The sequence below is a fragment of the Astyanax mexicanus genome, chromosome 12 (assembly GCF_023375975.1).
Source record: "Astyanax mexicanus isolate ESR-SI-001 chromosome 12, AstMex3_surface, whole genome shotgun sequence".
Classification (NCBI taxonomy): domain Eukaryota; kingdom Metazoa; phylum Chordata; class Actinopteri; order Characiformes; family Acestrorhamphidae; genus Astyanax; species Astyanax mexicanus.
Window position 1 is genome coordinate 47,975,347 of NC_064419.1, and position 20,411 is coordinate 47,995,757.

At 37.9% G+C, this 20,411-nt stretch overlaps 1 protein-coding gene and 1 long non-coding RNA gene across 3 annotated transcripts; both read left to right on the top strand.

Moving 5' to 3' along the window:
- Window positions 1-1,498: 1,498 nt before the first annotated feature.
- On the top strand, window positions 1,499-20,385 carry zgc:136971 (S9 family peptidase). 2 transcript variants are annotated; one of them, XM_049486040.1, is made up of 22 exons: window positions 1,499-1,559; window positions 4,059-4,194; window positions 4,687-4,813; window positions 6,008-6,095; window positions 6,195-6,270; window positions 7,531-7,670; window positions 8,812-8,946; window positions 9,038-9,129; window positions 9,221-9,258; window positions 11,934-12,055; window positions 12,211-12,271; window positions 12,429-12,523; window positions 12,649-12,718; window positions 13,152-13,240; window positions 13,432-13,570; window positions 14,692-14,775; window positions 14,910-14,990; window positions 17,044-17,132; window positions 17,486-17,679; window positions 17,938-18,040; window positions 18,163-18,269; window positions 19,243-20,385. In XM_049486040.1, exons 1-22 carry the CDS (start codon window positions 1,503-1,505, stop codon window positions 19,349-19,351), a joined length of 2,232 nt encoding a protein of 743 aa, XP_049341997.1. In that variant the 5' UTR covers window positions 1,499-1,502; the 3' UTR covers window positions 19,352-20,385. The 2 variants fall into 2 exon arrangements, with proteins under 2 accessions (XP_049341997.1, XP_022526713.2); XM_022670992.2 differs by lacking the exons at window positions 1,499-1,559; window positions 4,059-4,194 and having other exon boundaries at window positions 4,723-6,095; window positions 6,171-6,270.
- On the top strand, window positions 9,429-11,913 carry LOC125806160 (uncharacterized). Its single transcript, XR_007441462.1, has 3 exons — window positions 9,429-9,449; window positions 9,588-9,611; window positions 10,806-11,913. It is a non-coding gene; the product is annotated as an uncharacterized LOC125806160 (long non-coding RNA).
- Window positions 20,386-20,411: the final 26 nt, after the last annotated feature.

Consider the following 20,411-nt stretch of genomic DNA (forward strand, 5'->3'; position numbering starts at 1 on the left):
CTGAACCCTGAACTCTTTCACTGTTCCAGCACCATGAATCCTGATATTGTCATCTTGGAATATGAAGAAATAAATCCATTGATGGAACAAGCTGGTCTATATTCAGTATATTCAGGTAGTCAGCTGACCTCATTCTTTCAGCACATACTGTTGCTGAACCTAAACCTGCAGACCAACTGCAGCATCAACCAACCAACCCCACATCATTTACTTACTTAAATCCAGGTGGAGACTTTTTTTGGATCAGACAGTGTATTTCTCCCAAAAAGTTAATGCAATTTCACATGTTTTGTTCGTTAATTTGTGTGTATTGGAACAACACAACAATTTACATAATTTCACAGAAAAATCCAAAAAATGTGTCACCAGATTATTAAGAGACCCAAAAGAAGCACAGCTGTGTTCAGTCTATCAGCCTGTGTACAGTACTATACTATGATCATACTCGCGGCAGTGCAGGAGTACAGCAGCGCGCCCTTCCGGTGGAAACTAATACTACACCTGTAGATGAAGATGGGTGGTTTAACACTTATTTAAGTATTCACAATGTTTCATAGAATTCTACAACAGTTTCCTGTAGGCAGATAGCACAGTATTTAATAATAATAAAAAAAAATAATAAAAGTATACAATCGTTTTTATAGCAAAGTATTTATAGCAAAGTATTTATTAAAAATAATTGAATAAAAGTATACATTCGTTTTTATATGCAGATAGAAAAGTATTTAATTACAAATATTTTAATAAATATATACAATTGTTTTCATAGGCAGAAAGCAATTTATTTAATAAACAAATAAATAAGTGAATAAAAGTATACAGTCGATTTTTATAGGCAAAGTATTTAAGTTAAAAAAAGTTTTTACATCAAAGGATTCTACATCAGTTTTCTGTAGACAGAATCTATAATAATAATAATAATAATAATAATAATAATAATAATAATAATAATTATAATAGTAATAATAATAGTAATAATAATAATAATAATAATAATAATAATAATAATAATAATAATAACAATAATAGTAACAATAATAGTGATAATAATAGTAATAATAATAATAATAATAATAATAATAATAATAATAATAATAATAATAATAATAATTTATTATCACATGCAAATGTACTGCGGTTTTTGAAAGTGTGTGTATGCTTGTTCAGAATTGTCTTTATTTCTGTAAAATAAAATTGTAAAACCAAATTAAACAAATGAGACAGAAACAGTCAGTGTAAAGTTTATAATAAGTAAATGTGTTTTCATTTAATTGCCTAATTTTGTAGTTTTTAGCCACAATTTTTTTTCTTATTAATGTCCAGTAATTGCCTTTTCTATAAACGATATACTTGATATAAAATATAATCCAATAATAGATTATTTAAATAAGGAAAATGTATATATAGTAATTATTTAAGTGTATAGATGTGTGTTTAGCTGTGTAGGGGTTTATGAGCTGAGTGGTACAGTCCGGATCCCCCTCTGTGTGAACAGTAATGGTATGATCCGCAGCGGAAGCGCTGAGAGCAGGGTAAACACAGCGCGGGTAATTCACACAGTGAGTCTCTTATATCTGCGTTTATATCTGCGTTTATATATGTGTTTATATATGTGTTTCTGTGCTGAAATTAAAAGATATTTAATGTATTTATCTCACATTCTATTACAGCTGTTAAATGCAGTGTTAATCCTCCTCTGTGTGAGTTTATAGTGAATATCCTGCAGTGTTCAGCTGCTGAATACACCTGATAAATAAACCCGATAAATAAATGTTAATTTAATCTCCTTCTTAAACACAGAACTCTGTATTAAACTATATAAAGACACACAATATTAAACTGGTTTACTGGGTATTACATCTAGCTGGAGACTAGGGTTGCAGCGGTAACCGGTTTCACGGTATACCGTGGTATTAAAATGCACGGTTATCATACCGTGTGTGTTTGCTTATTACCGGTAAAACGCAAGCCAGCGAAGAAAGTCACCCGCGCATGCGCAACTCTGCTCCGCTTCAGCTACTCAGCACACAGCGGTGAGAATGGCAGAAAGTGCATCAGACTAGATTCTCTGCCCGAACCAGACCTGACCCGAGGACCTACCCGAAATCGGGTCCGTTCGGGCCGAGATTTCCCACCACATTCCTCGTAGTCTGAGATGTAGGCATCTGTTTTTTAATTATATATTTTATTTTTAAATAAAGCTCTGGTGTGATAATCACAATGTTAATGCTAAGTAACCAATTATTATTGTTAATGAAAACGAACCAAATAACGAAAACTGAAAGTGAAACTTAACTAACTTATTTATAAGCGCTGTTTTCACTCCGCAGTTCTACAGCGGGAGGTGTTGTGCCGATTCTGTCCGCGAAGCGGGAGTCGGATTGAGCAGGGAGTCGGATTCGGCATAACAGCGGCAGCGCGGCTGCACCTCGCGGTCCGCGGTGTTAGTTGTAAGCGCTCGCGCTAGCCGCAAAATACGACAGAAAACACTGAGAAACTGCAGAATTATGAATTGGACTAAAATGAGCACGAGGAGATAAAAGAGAACCTTTACCTGTGAGTAGCTCACACCAGAACACGCAAATCTCTCTCTCTCTCTCTGTGTCTCTCTCTCTCTCCGCACTGTGTTTAGCTGTTCTTAAAAATCATTTTTATTAAATAATAGTTCTATGCTTCTATGTTAGTGTTAATTAACATAATTCGGATCATATTTCGCTCATTCAAACAGCCTGAAAACAGACTTGTAATCTTGTAATCAACAAGCTTGTAATCAATGTGGCCGTAAAGTCACAGCTAAAGGAGGAAATACATCAAACCTGTTCTCCCATCTCCGAGAACACCACCCCGCTGTGCAGCGCAAAGTATGTGTTCAGTTTATAATTTTACCTAAATAACCTAAATAAAACTTCTTTGTAGTCGTGCACAACCCATGCGGTAAGCGCCCGCAAAAGCGCTGAGTTATCTGAAATTTGGGCACGCAGGTACAGGCGTGAAGTGCGTGCTACGATGGATTCACGTGTCCGTGTAAAGGTCCTGGCCGGACTGGATGTGAAAGACGCCATTCATTTACATGCGTTAATTTTCAAATTCTGACGTGCCTGTTTTTCATATGTTGAAGGTTTTAAGGTGTGAAAGCCTTAAAATAGAAATCTCTATTGTGAGGATCATGTCAGAAATAAATCCCCTCTTTCTGCAGTATCTGGTTATATACCAACTTTTTTATATATATATATACACTCTTAATGCCCTTAAGAGTAGTGGAAAAACATGGTTTCCTTCACCTGATGGTGTAGTTTCTACAATAAATAGTTAATTGAACAAAAAAACTTTGTTGTAATTTCTTTAAGGGTCAGTTTAATAATATATGTAACAAACTGTGATACCGTGATAACCGTGATACCGCGGTATTTTCCGAGACGGTTATCATACCGTGAAAATCTCATACCGTTGCAACCCTACTGGAGACTGAAGTCTAATCTAGTCTAGTTTATCACAACACAGCTTTATAATACAGACCTACCACTGACAGTTATTACTGTGAGATACTATCTTATTATTGTGAGATACTAAGTTGTTATTTTAAAATAATGCTATTATTTTGAGATACTATCTCATTATTTTGAAATATTAACTCATTATTGTATAATACTATCTGATTACTATGAGATACTGCCTTATTTTGAAATACTATCTGATTATTTTGAGATACTAAATTGTTATTTTGAAATACTTAGTTGTTAGTGTAAGATGCTATCTGATTATTTTAAGATACTCTCATTATTTTGAAATACTACGTGGTTATTTTCAGATACTTAGTCATTATTATGAGAGACTATTTCATTATTTTGAGATACTAAGTTATTCTTTTGAGATCGTTGTTGTGAGATACTATCTGATTATTTTGAGATACTTAGAAAAAGAACATCTTAAAATTACAACTTTGTATACTAATAATGAGAGTATTTATAAGCAATGATATAGAATCTCAAACTAAGTTTATATATCAGGATGTCAGGATGGGTTTTTTTGTTCAGTCTCTGATGTTGTGTTTTCTGCAGGTGATGAAGATGATGATGGAGGAGGGGTTTATTAAAGATGTATTCAGGAGGTTTATGGGTTATCCTGTTCCTCTCTCTGCTTCTGTTATTAATGAAAACAGAAACGCCGGCACCAGAAACATCACCATAATTACAGGTAATTAAAATATACTGAAATTTTGTGATAAGTCGTTATTTTCAGATGCTAAGACATCATTTTGAAATACTTTGTATCTCAAAGTAATCACTTAGTTTCTCAAAATAACGAATAAGTTCTAAATCATTATTTTAAGATTATTTTTAAGAGCATATTTTGAGATAATAAGTAGTTATTTTGAATGCTATCTCATTATTTTGACATGGTAAGTCATTATTTTAAGACACTGTCTCATTATTTTGTATCAACATTGTACAGAAAATCAAAGGCTTCTTTCTCTCATAACTGGATGATAAGACACTTTACTTAAAAAAATTGAGAGCACTTAAAAATGATAATATTTTTTGATTTTGCCAAATTTAAAACATCTGGAATATAAACAAGAGGAAGATGGATGATCAACCCATATGCTTAGACTGGGGTTATTGACTGTGGTCTCTTTCTCTCTCTCTCTCTCTCTCTCTCTCTCTCTCTCTCTCTCTCTCTCTGTAGAGTGGGGTCAGTGTGAGATGGACAGAGGCGTGAGGTTACCTTTCTGTCAGAAGTGGACTCTGCAGTGTGATCAGAGGACCGTGAAAAACATAGTACCTCTAGGACCGTGCATGATCACATGTGCAGAGTAGGATACATGCATTCACACACATGCATTCTCACACATGCTTTCACACACATGCATTCACACACATGTACACACACACATGTATACACACACATGCATTCACACACATGCATTCACACACATGCATTCTCACACATGCATTCGCACACATACATTCGCACACATGCTTTCACACACACATGCATTCACACACATGCATTCTCACACATGCATTCACACACACATGCATACGCACACATGCATACGCACACATGCATACGCACACATGCATTCTCACACATGCATTCACACACATGCATACGCACACATGCATTCGCACACATGCATTCACTCACATGCATTCACTCACATGCATTCACACACATGCATTCACACACATGCATTCACACACATGCATACGCACACATGCATACGCACACATGCACACGCACACATGCACACGCACACATGCACACGCACACATGCATTCGCACACATGCATTCGCACACATGCATTCGCACACATGCACACGCACACATGCATTCGCACACATACATACACACACATGCATACGCACACATGCATTCACACACATGCATACGCATACATGCATTCACACACATGCATATGCACACATGCATTCACACACATGCGTACGCACACATGCATATGCACACATGCATACGCACACATACATACACACACATGCATTCTGACACATGCATGCACTCAATGCCACCGAGGCCACATTCTAATTACAAGCCTCATTATTCTGTTCGGATTAAGGTAAGAGAAAGATGAACAATCATAAGCCATCAAAGGAAACTGAGCTGATTTAATTTATTTAAAGAAAGAAAATATATTTGTGAGGGAATAATTGTTTTCATTTCTTTAATTTAGCATCATAAGGTCACTCAAAATCAGGGTGTAAGTCTGAATCAATGAAAGCTGTAAATAAAAATCAGAGTTATTCCACCAAATATGGATTTCTGAAAACTTTAGTACTGTTGTTTTTAAATTAATTTGAGCTTGTTTTCTTTGCATAATGTGATGATGTTACTTTGCTATTAACAATTCACTGCTTTATATAAAATAAACTATTAGCTTTAAAAACGTATCTAAACTCTAATAGACAGTCTATGGCTATACTGATGAAAGCAGGACGACCACACTCAGTTAATTTTAGTATAATAAAGCTCTTTCTCCTTCTTCAGACTGTTGAGTAGTCACTCCCCGTCTGGTACTCGCAGGGCCGTCATCCGGGAAGCCTCCGCTCACGGTGTGGGACATCAGTATCTGGAGGTAATTACGACTGTCTATAACCTGACTGTTTACATTATATCGGAATTTGGTAATTAATAATTTAGTCCCTTTAAGTTGTGATGAATGGTCACTGTTCAGGTGTGGGGCTGCAGGGGACTGGAGAAAAGCTTCGACCTCACAGCTCTCAGCAAACACGGAAAAGTCTACGAGGACGGTAGGAGGATATTTACACTGTATTTCCTCATGTTCATGAACACACTTCTAGCGAATGCATTATTCAGCTACTTTAAATTGCACTCATTACTGACAGAGATCTACAAAAGCCAAAAGAAAATAATTTTCTAGGTATGATGCCTCCAGTATTGAGCTGTGGAGCAGTGGAGCTGTGTTCTCTTAAATGATGGAGCTCCATTCAGTACTTAAGAAGAGGATGAGTTTAGAGCTTTTGTTGCTGAATGCATTCAAATACTCACAGCAAAATCTAGACGGCGCAAGCGAAAGAGAGAGAGAGACAGACAGACAGATAGCATGAGTGAAAGAGAGAAACAGACAGATGAGTAAGCAAAAGAGAGAGAGAGAGAGACAGACAGACGGCACGAGTGAAAAAGAGAGAGTAAGGGAGACAGACAGACAGCGCAAGCAAAAGAGAGAATGAGAAAGAGAGAGACACAGACAGAGGACGCAAGCGAAAGAGAGAGCAAGAGTGAGAGAGACAGACAGACAGCGCAAGCGAAAGGAAAGAGACAGACAACAGCGTGAGTGAAAGAAAGAGCGAGAGAGAGAGAGAGAGACAGACAGACGGCGCAAGCAAAAGAGAAAGAGCGAGGGAGAAAGACAGATAGCCCAAGAGAGAGAGAGACAGTGAGAGAGAGACAGACAGAGAAAGAGAGACAGAGAGAAAGAGAGTCAGACAGTGCGAGTGAAAGAGAGAGAGCGAGAGGGAGACAGACAGCACAAGCAAAAGAGAGCATGAGAGAGAGGGATTGAGAGAGAGTCCGAGCGCCTAACCCTGCGCTAACACTGTAAAAGCAACAGGCAATCATTTCCTATGGCAGTGCAGTGACTGTGTGTGGACAGTCGGAATGATCGGTGTTTCTGTGTTCTGTGATTTAGTCTGGGTCTAACACGATCAGGAAATATTAGAGGGCAAAAAACTAAGCTGAAAACACAATAATACTAATAATAATGCACTCCAAATATCTCCATATATCCAGGATTAAAGTAAGATAAATGATACTGGACATATATAATCTGTCTCTAGTAGATATATAATTGGAAATGAGAACAGTGTGGATTTTTCTTTTACTAAAAACAGTAAAAAAAAGTCGTACCCTGATGTGATAATTAGGAGTGGGTGATCTGGCACAATATTTCAGGGCACACCCCTACTACCAACACTTTCTGCCATCTGTATCTGTACCTATGGACTTAATGATTTCTGTATAAGGTGTATATATATATTATTTGTGTGTAGCACAGTTTGCGTGTCTGGCCTGGTCACCGTGTGAGGAAAAGTTGCTGTATGTTGCGGAGAAGAAGAGGGTGGGGTCATCAGAAAAAGCATCACCCTCCTCAGCCAATCAGAGTGGAGAGTTGATAGTGCTGGAAGAAGAGGTAAATAATACTGGTTGTTTTGTATTATTGAATGTCATGTAGGAATTATCCTTATATAATGTATTATTTGTAACTAATAACATGCTGTTTATGTATATTTTTGTATTATAGTTTTAATATATTACGGTTTTGCTTTTTTAAATCTGCTAAATGTTGTTTAGGTCTTGTAATTTGTTGATTTTTTTGAGGATTTTGCTATGAAGTTCATGATTGTGCAAGAAATGCTGCACAGTGGAACAGTGCACCACCACTCTTGACTATTAATTTGCTTTCTTACGATAATATCTCATACATTTTAGTCCCATTCTATTGCACTATTGTCATTTTTGTGGACTCTGTGCTTTAGTATTAGTAACTATTCCTAAAATTAACTGTAACTGTAGCTTGGTTTGTAGTAATGCTGTGGGAATCAACGTTTTCCACAGTGTTTCTCGAGTAAAGATGCACTTGAATTGGCATTTATTGTTGTTGTGCATGATAAACATGGCTACACCCCTGTTTCTTACTAGTGTTGCTTAATCCGCCTTATAATCTTGTTTTATAGTCTTATAATCTTATGTATAAAATAGACCAGAAAATGGACATTTATTGATAGTGTGCCTTATAATCTGGTGGCCCTTATAGTGCAAAACTTACGATGCATTCTGTAATTATGTACATGTAGACCTTTTTTTTTTTCAAACTATATTGAAATATATTATTTTTCAATCTCATTATTATTATAATAACTGGGTTATAAAATCTGTAATAACCATGTCTTGTATTAGTGAGCAGCAGAAGCCACGTATTACTCACATTTTTTGAGGTGATGACAGTGTATAAATCAAGTAGCCACTCCCATATAAGTCATATAGTCATTTCTATAAACGTAGTTTTTTTTATGATTTATTATTATTAAATTTATAATTATTATTAAATCCACTGATGTAAAGTAAATATTGATAATTATTTATTTATTTATTTATTTCTTTTTAAATCTTTTATTTGTATGTTTTTTTCAGAATTGTGTTCATATTATCAGTTTTCTATGCGTAATTTAATTTGTGGGTACAGTGTTTTAATGCTGTGAATTCTGTATGAAAGATGCTGTAATAAAAGGCGTGTGTGTGTGTGTGTGTGTGTGTGTGTGTGTGTGTTTCAGGATAAGAATGTGTATATGGAGGACTGGGGGGAGGGTCTGGTTGGTAAATCTGTGCCGGTGCTGTGTGTAGCGGACCTGTCTAAACGAGAGGTGAACGTATGCACTGGGGTTCCACCTCACGTCTCACCTGGACAGGTAACACACAGTCACGAACACTGTATAAATTAATGATCAGTATAATCCAGTAATACGACTCTATAACTCACCTGTCGCTGCTGCCACTCAGGCTCTGTGGGCGGAGGGTGGCAGGGGCGTGGTCTTCGTGGGCTGGTGGAACGAGCCGTTTAGGCTCGGCCTGAAGTTCTGCTCTAATCGGAGGTGAGCTCTGCTGTGTGGCTGATTTACACTGTTAATATTTAATAACATTTATTAAAAATATATCAATTTAATGATCTTTATTGTGTTTCAGATCAGCTCTGTTCCACATAGACTTGAAGGGGAACTGTGGTAAGGAGTGTGTGAGTGAGAGAATGCAAAATGTTGTTTTCCACTCCTCCATGATGACATCATAGATAGACAGACAGACAGACAGTAAAGTAGAACAGATAGACAGACAGATAAATTAGTAGGTAGGACAGGCAGATAGATTAGTAGGTAAGTAGACCGATAGAGAGACAGATAGATTGGTAGGTAGATAGGTAGACAGACAGATTGATAGGTATGTAGACAGGTAGAGAGACATATATTGGTAGGTAGATAAGTAGACAGACATATAGATTGGTAGGTAGGTAGACAGACAGACAGATCAATAGATTGGTAGGTGGGTAGGTAGGTAGGTAGACAGACAGATAGATTGGTAGGTAGATAGGTAGACAGACAGATTGATAGGTATGTAGACAGATAGAGAGACAGATATATTGGTAGGTAGGTAGACAGACAGACAGATCAATAGATTGGTAGGTGGGTAGGTAGGTCGGTAGACAGACAGGTAGATTGGTAGGTACATAGGTAGACAGACAGATTGGTAGGTATGTAGACAGGTAGAGAGACAGACATATAGATTGGTAGGTAGGTAGACCGACAGACAGATCAATAGATTGGTAGGTGGGTAGGTAGGTCGGTAGACAGACAATTTCTACTATACTCAATAACTTTACTATAATTAATACTAATCAAGTTAATGAAGTATAAACAAATGCATTATGAATAAAGGTGTGATACTATGGTAGGCAACATGACTTGACATAAAGCTTGCTAAAGGGAAGGTGTTGACATGTTACTGGCAGAGCGGAGGAAGGCAGCTGAGACAGTTCTCTAAAATACCTCTCTGTCGTAAATATCAGTTACCTGCAAGATCTGGTCGTTAGAGCTTATAGGCCCCAAAACCGTTGGGGGGCAAAGAGGATTGAGTCCTACTGTATTTGTAAGAAGGATTTTGACAGACAAACTTCTGATCAAGACCAGCCAAAACCAGTTTTTGGGGAAGTAACCAAGGTGCCTTCCTCCGTGAGCTTGAGGCGGGGTTTGTCTATAAATGCTCATGTCTGTGAAATAATCTTTGAACTTCTTCTCTTGAACTCCTTGTGAGTGGAAGTCGTTCCCAGAGCTCTGTTTTAATAAATTGTTATTTTGCTGAAGATCAAGTATCCTGTCTCTCTATGACTTATCTCTACTTCGGGCTTCCATCAAAAGAATCCAGGGGAACGCACTGGAGATGGCGCAGAGGGTAGTGCGGTTTTCCCAACAGTAGTTAGGTAGACAGACATATAGATTGGTAGGTAGGTAGACCGACAGACAGATCAATAGATTGGTAGGTGGGTAGGTAGGTAGGTAGACAGACAGGTAGATTGGTAGGTAGATAGGTAGACAGACAGATTGGTAGGTATGTAGACAGGTAGAGAGACAGATATATTGGTAGGTAGTTAGGTAGACAGACATATAGATTGGTAGGTAGGTAGACCGACAGACAGATCAATAGATTGGTAGGTGGGTAGGTCGGTAGGTAGACAGACAGGTAGATTGGTAGGTAGATAGGTAGACAGACAGATTGGTAGGTATGTAGACCAATAGAGAGACAGATAGATTGGTAGGTAGATAGGTAGACAGACAGATTGATAGGAATGTAGACAGGTAGAGAGACAGATATATTGGTAGGTAGATAGGTAGACAGACAGACAGATCAATAGATTGGTAGGTGGGTAGGTAGGTAGGTAGACAGACAGGTAGATTGGTAGGTAGGTAGATAGGTAGATAGGTAGATTGTAGTTACAGGTAGATTGGTAGGGAGGAAGATAGAAAGACAAACAGACAGACAGGTACCTCATTGATCCCAAAGGGAAGATCTGGATATCCAGTAGCTGATATACAAAGTACACAGAAGTTACAAAAGAAGATACAGAAAAATGTACAATAAAATATAAACTATAAAAGTAGAGTCTAGTTTATCTTGAACTCGTAGTCTGACCGTAGTTCCAGTAATCCATGTTCTTGGACTGTTCTTGGTCTTCAGCAAACTGTTTCAGGCTTTCATGTGCATCAGCTTCAGAAGAGGCTTTCTTCTGGGACAGTGCCATCCAGACAGAGTTGATGCCTCAGTGTGTGGTGTATGGTCTGAGCACTCCAGGCTAATCTTGTACCACTTCTTCAACCTCTGCAGCAATACTGGCAGCACTTATGTGTCTATTTTTGGTTGCAAATAAAAATAGTGGCAATTGATGCAGTTTACATCTAACTTTATATATGACTGTTTAAAAAGGATTTCAAAAAGGCAGAGTCTCTCAAAAGCAAATATGGGCAGAGCTTCATAAATCTGACAAATACTGTGTCTAAAATTTGTGTAACAATTTCAGAAAAATATTTTTTAGTGTAAAACTGTAAATACTTCAGGGATCATGCAGAAAATCATCCAGAAAACCATCCAGAATTATAGTGATCTTCTCTAGGCCAAAGAAAAGTGAAAAAACTGTAAATTTCTGAAGACAGATTAATCACAATTTACATTTTTTGTCTGAGAGATTTGGAAGATTTGGATTGGCAATAGTTTTGGATTGTGTTGAAATATGGATTATTACAGACTGGACAATGCACTATGACACATTTACATGCACTATAAGTTATATATATATGTGTATAACAAGTACTATATTTTAATATGAATTGTAAGGCTGTGAATGTGATTTTAGAGCTGCTGTCGGCTGATTCTGGTTCTGTGTCGAGTCCTCGGTTGAGTCCAGATCACAGCTGGCTCGTCTATCTGCAGGGTCGAGTGTTCGGACCTCACCATCAGTGCCTCCTTATGATGCTGGTGAATAATAATAATAATATAATAACACATAAACAGCTTTTCACTACTGCCTGTTAACAGAATAATCTCTCTCTCTCCCTCTCTACTTCGCTCGCTCTCTCTGTTTCTCTCTCTCTGTCTCTCTCTCCCTTTTTCTCTCGCTCTCTCGCTCTCAGTATGACATAGAGAAAAGGAGCAGCTCAGTGTTGATAGATGTAATAAGAAGAGCTGGGAAAGGTATTAACAAACAAAACACACACACACACACACACACAGAGACAACCAAAACTTAATGTAATTTACTGTAAAATCACTGTAAATATACATGTACCATTATACTCGTACACCTTTAATATACTAATATAACTGTGTGTGTGTGTGTGTGTGTGTGTAGGTCAGTTTGCAGGTGTGTATGACCCACTGCCTCCTCAGTGCTGGGCATCAAACAGTGAGGAAATCTTCTTCAGCAGCCCCTGTGGAAACAGCAAGGTACACAAACAACACGCAGCTAATGAACACACGTCACAGTACAGCAGCTGTAGTGAAATGTTTAAGCCTGAGGGTTTCTGAAGTTTAGATCGAGTGAAATGAGCTCCTGCTGTCTAATTTCCTAGGTGGTGTTTTCAGTGGACAGACAGACTGGAAGAATACGACCTGTGTATGACACCAGTACAACATCATCAGGTAGAGTTCTGTGTGTGTGTGTGTTTGTGTGTGTTTGTTAGTTAGTTTGGGATGTCGTCACATAGCTGAAAGAATTCTGCATGGAGGAGTGGGAAAATTTTCTCTCAGTCAGTGTTACACACTGGTAAAGAGTGATAGGAAATGGTAAAAATAAATGTCGCGTCCTTTTTTTCCTTGCTCAGCTTTTTTATTTATTTTTTTATTAATAAGAAATATCCATCATCAGTTAAGGTATAACTAAATGTTCATGACCTTGTAGACAATGCACTTCATGAAACTCCAAAAGTGGCTCTCATAGCTGTGGTGCACACTATTAGAAAATGAGTAAAATACAAACAAGCGCAATGGAGATTTTAATGTTTTATTTCTGAAGCATATTATCAGGCCGCATTTGGTGTTTTGTGTAAATTTCTGGTCGTGTGTGTGTTCTCAGAGCGAGAGTTTGGGAGTGCCAGGCTGTTGACAGTAATAAATGATTTGTTGGTGATATCCTGCTCTTCTCCTAACCACCCCCCAAGCCTGGTACACACACACACACACACACACACACACACACACACTTACACATGCATCACAACAGATTACGGTGCTGGTGATTCTGTATCTACTGTAACTGTAGATTAACCCTCATTTATAAACAAAAATATTCAGATACTTTTGGACATATCCTTAATGTGTAAACCTTTAATTCACCTGTGTGTCTCTGTGTTTAGGTGGTGGGTTTTGTATCAAGTAGAGAGAATAAACAGGAAGTGCAGTGGACTCACCTGGGCGGAGCTGATGTATGTGAGAAATTTGATTGGCAGGACATAATAATCACGCCCCCACCAGAGGAAGAAAACCACCAGTTCTGTGCGTACTGTTCAAATCCCTAGAAAAAATTGTAAAATGCATATATCTCACTCCCGCACACTTTTACACACTCAATCACTCTCGCTCCCATGCTTTCTGTTTCTCTTTTCTCATTCTCGCACTCTCTCTCTCCGTCACTCACGCTCTCTTTTTCCTGCTCTCTCGCTCTCACTCTCACATGTATTGTCTTACTCTCTCTCGCACACTCTCTCAATCACTCTCGCTCTCACGCTTTGACTCTTGCTCTCTCACTCATATTGCTCTTATGCTTTCTGTGTCTTGCTCTCACTCTCGCTCTTTTTCCTGCTCTCTCGCTCTCACTCTCACACTTTCTCTCTCGCTCTTACTTACTCACTCACTTACTCCGGCTTTCTTGCTCTCACTTACTCACTGAATCACTCTCGCTCCCATGCTTTCTGTTTCTTGCTCTTTTTCTCACACTCTCTCTCTCCGTCACTCACGCTCTCTTTTTCCTGCTCTCTCGCTCTCACTCTCACATGTATTGTCTTACTCTCTCTCGCACACTCTCTCAATCACTCTCGCTCTCACACTTTGACTCTTGCTCTCTCACTCATATTGCTCTTATGCTTTCTGTTTCTTGCGCTCACTCTCGCACACTCTCTCGCTCTCACTCTCGCTCTTTTTTCTGCTCTCTCGCTCTCACTTACTCACTCACCTACTCCGGCTTTCTTGCTCTCACTTACTCACAGAATCACTCTCGCTTTCAAGCTTACTGTTTCTTGCTTTCTCACTCTCGCACACTCTTTCACTTACTCTTGGTCGCTTTTTGCTGCTCTCTCGCTCTCACTTTCGCACTCTCTCTCTCTTCCTTACTCTCACTCTTGCTCTCTCTTTCTTGCTCACTCACTTACTCACTCACTCATTTTTGCTCTCTCGCTCTCACTCTCGCACACTTATTCAATCACTCTTGCTCTCATTCTTTCTTTCTTGCTCTCACTCACTCTCTCGCTCACTCACTCATTCTTGCTCTCTGCCTTGCTCTGTCTCTCTCTCGCATGCTATCACTATCTCTCTTGCTCCCTCCCTCTCACTCTTACACACTCCCTCTCACTCACTCTTGCTCTTACGCACTCTCTCACTCTCTCTCTGTTTCTCTGTAGCTGGACTTACGTTTGGGGCGGTGCTTCTGAAACCTGACAGCTCTTCCAAGAGTGGAAAAATTCCCCTGGTGGTCTTCATACATGGTATGAACTTTGAGAACCCTTGAAGAATTGTAATTTGGAATGTATTTATAATGTACTCTGTTTGTAGTAATTCATGTATTTATTAATATGAAATATGTGTGTGTGTGTGTGTGTGTGTGTGTGTTTGATGGTAGGAGGACCTCATTCTCATTTTGCTGCAGAGTGGAATGTTACTGCTGCAGCTCTGACTAAACTGGGATTTGCTGTTCTCCTGGGTGAGTGTGTGTACTTATAGTTATGGCTGAAAGTGTTGGAAACCCTGCAAATATTTTTTTCCAATTGCACGTTTTATTATATACACATCATATACGTTTCTTTCCTTTGTCTGTACTGGAACAATAGTTTTTTTTCTTCCGTACACTCCCAGGGAAGTTAGCTGCAGTACCATTACAATGGCACATTTCATTTTTTTTTTGGTTTTAGTTTAGTTTATTTCGTTTTTTGCAAAACATTTACACACATAAGAATAGATAATTAAGAAAAGAGAGAAAAAAAAAATCACATCCTATATCTTGCATTTAAATAATCAATAGAAACCAGAAAGGTACGGTGGCCGAGAAAGCCCAACGCAGTGCAAATTGAAAAGCGCTGCAAAAGCACAAAACACATCCATCAAAATTACAACACAGGCGCTGCAAATAAAAAAACGCGCTGCAAATAGAACCACAACACAACGGAAGTGAGTCACAACACAACTGAATTTTCCCGGGGGAACTTAAAAGATACTGTACCAGCTAAGCTGCGTCTTCAGTAACGTCTCGGACTTCACTATGTGTACAAAGGACAATAAGTGGCAAACAAGGCGTTTTGTGAAGCAGAACTTTTAATAATATGCACACAACCGTGGCAATCACAGGTAATAAACATAACTTACTTTTCAGAAGCTTGTTTGCCACTTATTGTCCTTTGTATAACTGTTACAGCTGGTACAGCATCTTTTAAGGTCCCCCGGGAAAATTCCGTTGTGTTGTGACTCACTTCCGTTGTGTTGTGGTTGTATTTGCAGCGCGTTTTTCTAGTTGCAGCGCGTTTTTCTATTTGCTGCGCCTGTGTTGTAATTTTGATGGATGTGTTTTGTGCTTTTGCAGCGCTTTTCAATTTGCACTGCGCTGGGCTTTCTCGGCCACCGTAGAAAGGTACAGGCTGAAGCTTTAGCTTATTTTACCTGCCCTTTTTACCTAACTGATATATATATTATTGTGTATATGTGTATAACATATAGACAACTCATTTATCAGTTAAGCATTATTTTAAATGTATTGAGCAAACTTCACATTTTTAATTCTTCATTATAGTTAATTCACAGCTTCACCCCACTGACAGATACATATATTTTTTTATATTAGTCATTGCTCTATTTCTTTTAAATCTACCTATTCACCTAAGTGTATAGTTGCTTTGGTTTTAAATTTCCCCTGAATACAGTTCTTAAGTCCTTAAACAATTCTTCTCTTCTCCTCATTCTGTTTTACATGATTAGTGCAGCATACAGAGACACACAATGCAAAGGTTCAAGAATCAAATTCTCTACTTTTTCTGTAGATTCAGGTATAATCTTTTATATAACCCACACCTGTTGCACACCTGCCACAGGTGACTTATTTACCCACAAATTTGAAAAGGTGCCAATTAGAGGTATGCCATATCGTATCATACTCAGAAATATCATGAACAATATTATACCCTGAAATATGGTGCCATATCACCCACTGGTTTTAGCAAAAGAAAATTTCACACTGTTCTCATTTCCTATTATATATCTACTAGAGACAGATTATATCTGTCCAGTATCATTTATTTTACTTTAATCCTGGATATGTGAAGATATCTGGAGTGCATTATTATTATTATTAGTATCATGATATTCTGGATTATTGACTTCTGTTACAAATCTGATAAAATTCTTGTATTTTTTAATATTTCAGTTAGGGGTGTGCCATATCATATCGTATGCAGTAATTAAATATTTTTTTTATTTTTTTGCAGTAGTGTGTTCTTCTATATAGTGTTTTGTTATATCGCCAAGAGTATCGTTTTTGCAAAAATACCATCTATCTAATACCAACTATCGTGATAATATTTTAGGGCCAAATCGCCCACCCCTAGTGCCAATAACTTTTGCATGAATTCCTTTTTTAAACAAAGGAAATAAACATGCAATTACAGTAATTTTTCGGTCTTTACTGTATCTATTTTCCTTAATGTCTTGTTAATATTAAATAGGCTTTATTGATTTGTGTGTGTGTGTGTGTGTGTGTGTGTGTGTAGTTAATTACAGAGGCTCCACTGGGTTTGGTCACGACAGCATTGATTCACTGCTGGGAAACGTCGGCAGTCAGGACGTTAAAGATGTGCAGGTGTGTAGATGTACATATATATAAATAACTCCTCCACCAGTCTTACACACTGCTTTTGGATAACTTTATGCTGCTTTACTCCTGGTGCAAAAATTCAAGCAGTTCAGTTTGGTGGTTTGATGGCTTGTGATCATCCATCTTCCTCTTGATTATATTCCAGAGGTTTTCAATTTGGTAAAATCAAAGAAACTCATCATTTTTAAGTGGTTTCTTAATTTTTTTTCCAGAGCTGTATATGAAATACGTAAAATATAAAAAATATATGTGTAAAATAAAGACTATTTGCTATTTGTAAAATTGATATTAATTGAATATTAATAAGCATCCCAATCCCATCTCTTGTTGTTACCCAGAGGGCCGTGCTCCATATCCTGCAGAGTGACCAGGCCCTTGATGCTGATAGGGTAGCAGTGATGGGCGGCTCTCATGGAGGATTCCTGGCCTGTCACCTGATTGGTCAGTATCCGGAGTTTTACAGAGCATGTGCAGCTCGGAACCCCGTCATCAACGCAGCCACTCTGGTGGGAACCAGTGACATCGTAGACTGGTAAAGATTATAGCTGAATCTTAATATATATATATATATATATATATATATATATATATATATATATATATATATATAACATTATTACTGAATATATTTGCACTGATGATTCAATTCCAATAATATTAGAAGGGTGTCGCAACCACTCGCAACAATAGCACTAGGGTGGGGGCAGTTGCCCCCCATGCCCCCCTCTGTTAGTCTGCTAGTGAAAAGGAAGTAACGTGATGGTGCTGTTTGGTGTTGTGTGTTATGCAGGAGATACTCATCTGTTGGTCTGCATTACTCCTTTGACCAGCTGCCCACTCCAGAAGCCCTTATCACCATGCTGGAGAAATCACCTATAGCACATGCTGCTCAGGTACACACACACACACACCATATCATAGAAAAAAAGTATAGTTGTAACACAGTTGTAAATGTGATCTGCTTTATTTTTATATTTATTTCATTTTTTTGTCTATGTGTGTGTGTTTGGGTTAGATCTGTGCTCCAGTGTTGCTCATGTTGGGAGGGAAGGATAAGAGGGTCTCACCTTATCAAGGCCTGGAGCTTTACAAAGCCCTCAAGAGCAGGAAATCACCCGTCAGGTACACACACACACACACCACACACACACTGAAGCTGCTTTAACACAGAATGCTGAAACGTTGTACAAAATGTGTATAGATGTGCACGCAGTAAATGGAGTTGCATGTCTTCCAGTAGTGAACGCAGCACAGACCATGTGTGTAAACAGCATGGAGCAGCAGAGACAGTGTTTGTTCATAGCTGTGGTAATTAGCAATTAGCATTATCTGGCTAATATATCCAAAAGTGCAATTACTGTTTGTACAAAGAGTATAAACGAACCAGAGTCAGTTTTAACCGAAGCAAACAGTGCTTGATTTCATCAATATAGAGTAAAATATTGTATATTGCTAGCATGTCATAGATGCACATAGATAACTGAGCAGGAATGACACATGAATCAGATGCTGAAATTAATTACAATACTTATCCTACTAGAAAGTGGTTGTGATAAATTGCCTTGCTATTGTTAGCTAATCTTAGCTGAAGCTCAGTGCTAACCTGTTCTGGAGAGAACTAGCAGCTCTAGTAGCATCCGTCTTGTAGTCCTTCTGGGTTCTAAGCGTCTTCATCTGTACACATTATAAATGGAGCCTTTTAGAAAGATCTTGCATACCTGACAACCCGGGTGTGGAAATTAGGACTTATTGGGGAATGGGTGGGGCAATAGATGGGGTAAGAGGCTAAAACACAAACAGATTTTGCTCGGTAACAAACAATTTAAAAATGATGTCAAGAGATGCCAGATTTTAAACTTAAGCATAGTAGTTTACTTAGTATCTGATCACAAATCCACATCATTTTATCATTTATATAGAACATTTTATGCATACTGGTCCTTTTGATTTTGTTAAGGTTTTTATTATATTGTATATCCTGTATTGTCATTTCTGTTATTTTATATATTTTTGTCATATTCTTATATTATATTGAATTATATATAATTATATATAATGAACAAATATTTTCTTCCCTTCTCTCTGTTTTGTACAGATTATTATGGTATGATGGTGACGGTCACTCTCTTTCCAGACTTGAGACTCAGTCAGACTGTTTCCTTAACATTGCTCTGTGGTTCCAACAACACTTAAATATGAACTGAACTCAGTCCAGCTGATCCGAAGTGTCCTGTTTATACAGAATCTGTACAGAAACTCACTCAGAACTGTACACCAGCCGGATGTGAATAGTTTGAGTATGGTGTTTTTTTATAATAACTACCAGGCGGCAGACTTACCCTGTGATCACTGAAGACGCTGAAGTTTTACAGTATGTAGGTACGTCCCCAGTGGGTACTATTTATTTGATATTATCACAGTTAGTTCCGACCCTGCAATGTGATTGGCTGAGAGGCATTCTATGAGTGCCGTTATTAGCCGGTAATGCACTGTAACCGAAGCTCTCCATGTATTACTCCACCAACAATGCAGCGCTGACAAACCAAATACAAACCAAACAGCGCAGCTGCAAACAGACATGCCTGAAATATAAAAAAGATGCAGAGCTTTCAGACCTCAAATAATGCAAAGAAAACAAGTTCATGTTCATAAAGTTTTAGAAGTTCAGAAATCAACATTTGGTGGAATAACTCTGGTTTTTAATCACATTTTTTTTCATGCATCTTGGCATCATGTCCTCCTCCACCAGTCTTACACACTGCTTTTGGATAACTTTATGCTGCTTTACTCCTGGTGCAAAAATTCAAGCAGTTCAGTTTGGTGGTTTGATGGTTTGTGATCATCCATCTTCCTCTTGATTATATTCCAGAGGTTTTACATTTGGTAAAATCAAAGAAACTCATCATTTTTTAGTGTTCTCTTATTTTTTCCTGAGCTGAATATACCCTGGAGTATTAGTGCGTAGTATGCAATTGGGACACAACCTGTGTGAGAAATTCTGTCCTCCTCCTTTCAGAGGTTAATGGGCAATACGTAGTGTTAAATATATATATATATTTTTATGCATTATATGCGGTATCATTATATATACACCATGAAGGGTTTGAGTCCTGGTTAAGACCATCCAGCATATATCCATATACTGTACTGTATTCAGTTTTGTGTTATTAAGAACGGTTTGTGATTAAGGATAATAATAATAAAAAAAAATGCATTACAAACACATTAAAGCTGTGTTTTATTGTTTTGTTATAATAAAATTTT

Bases quoted from the DNA above. Each gene is read 5' to 3' on its own strand.
- zgc:136971 (XM_049486040.1), top strand. From the start codon at position 1,503: ATGATCCGCAGCGGAAGCGCTGAGAGCAGGGTAAACACAGCGCGGGTA. The intron at 12,056-12,210 runs GTGAATAATAAT...TCTCGCTCTCAG, and splicing joins AGTGCCTCCTTATGATGCTG to TATGACATAGAGAAAAGGAG. The intron at 18,041-18,162 runs GTACACACACAC...TGTTTGGGTTAG, and splicing joins CTATAGCACATGCTGCTCAG to ATCTGTGCTCCAGTGTTGCT.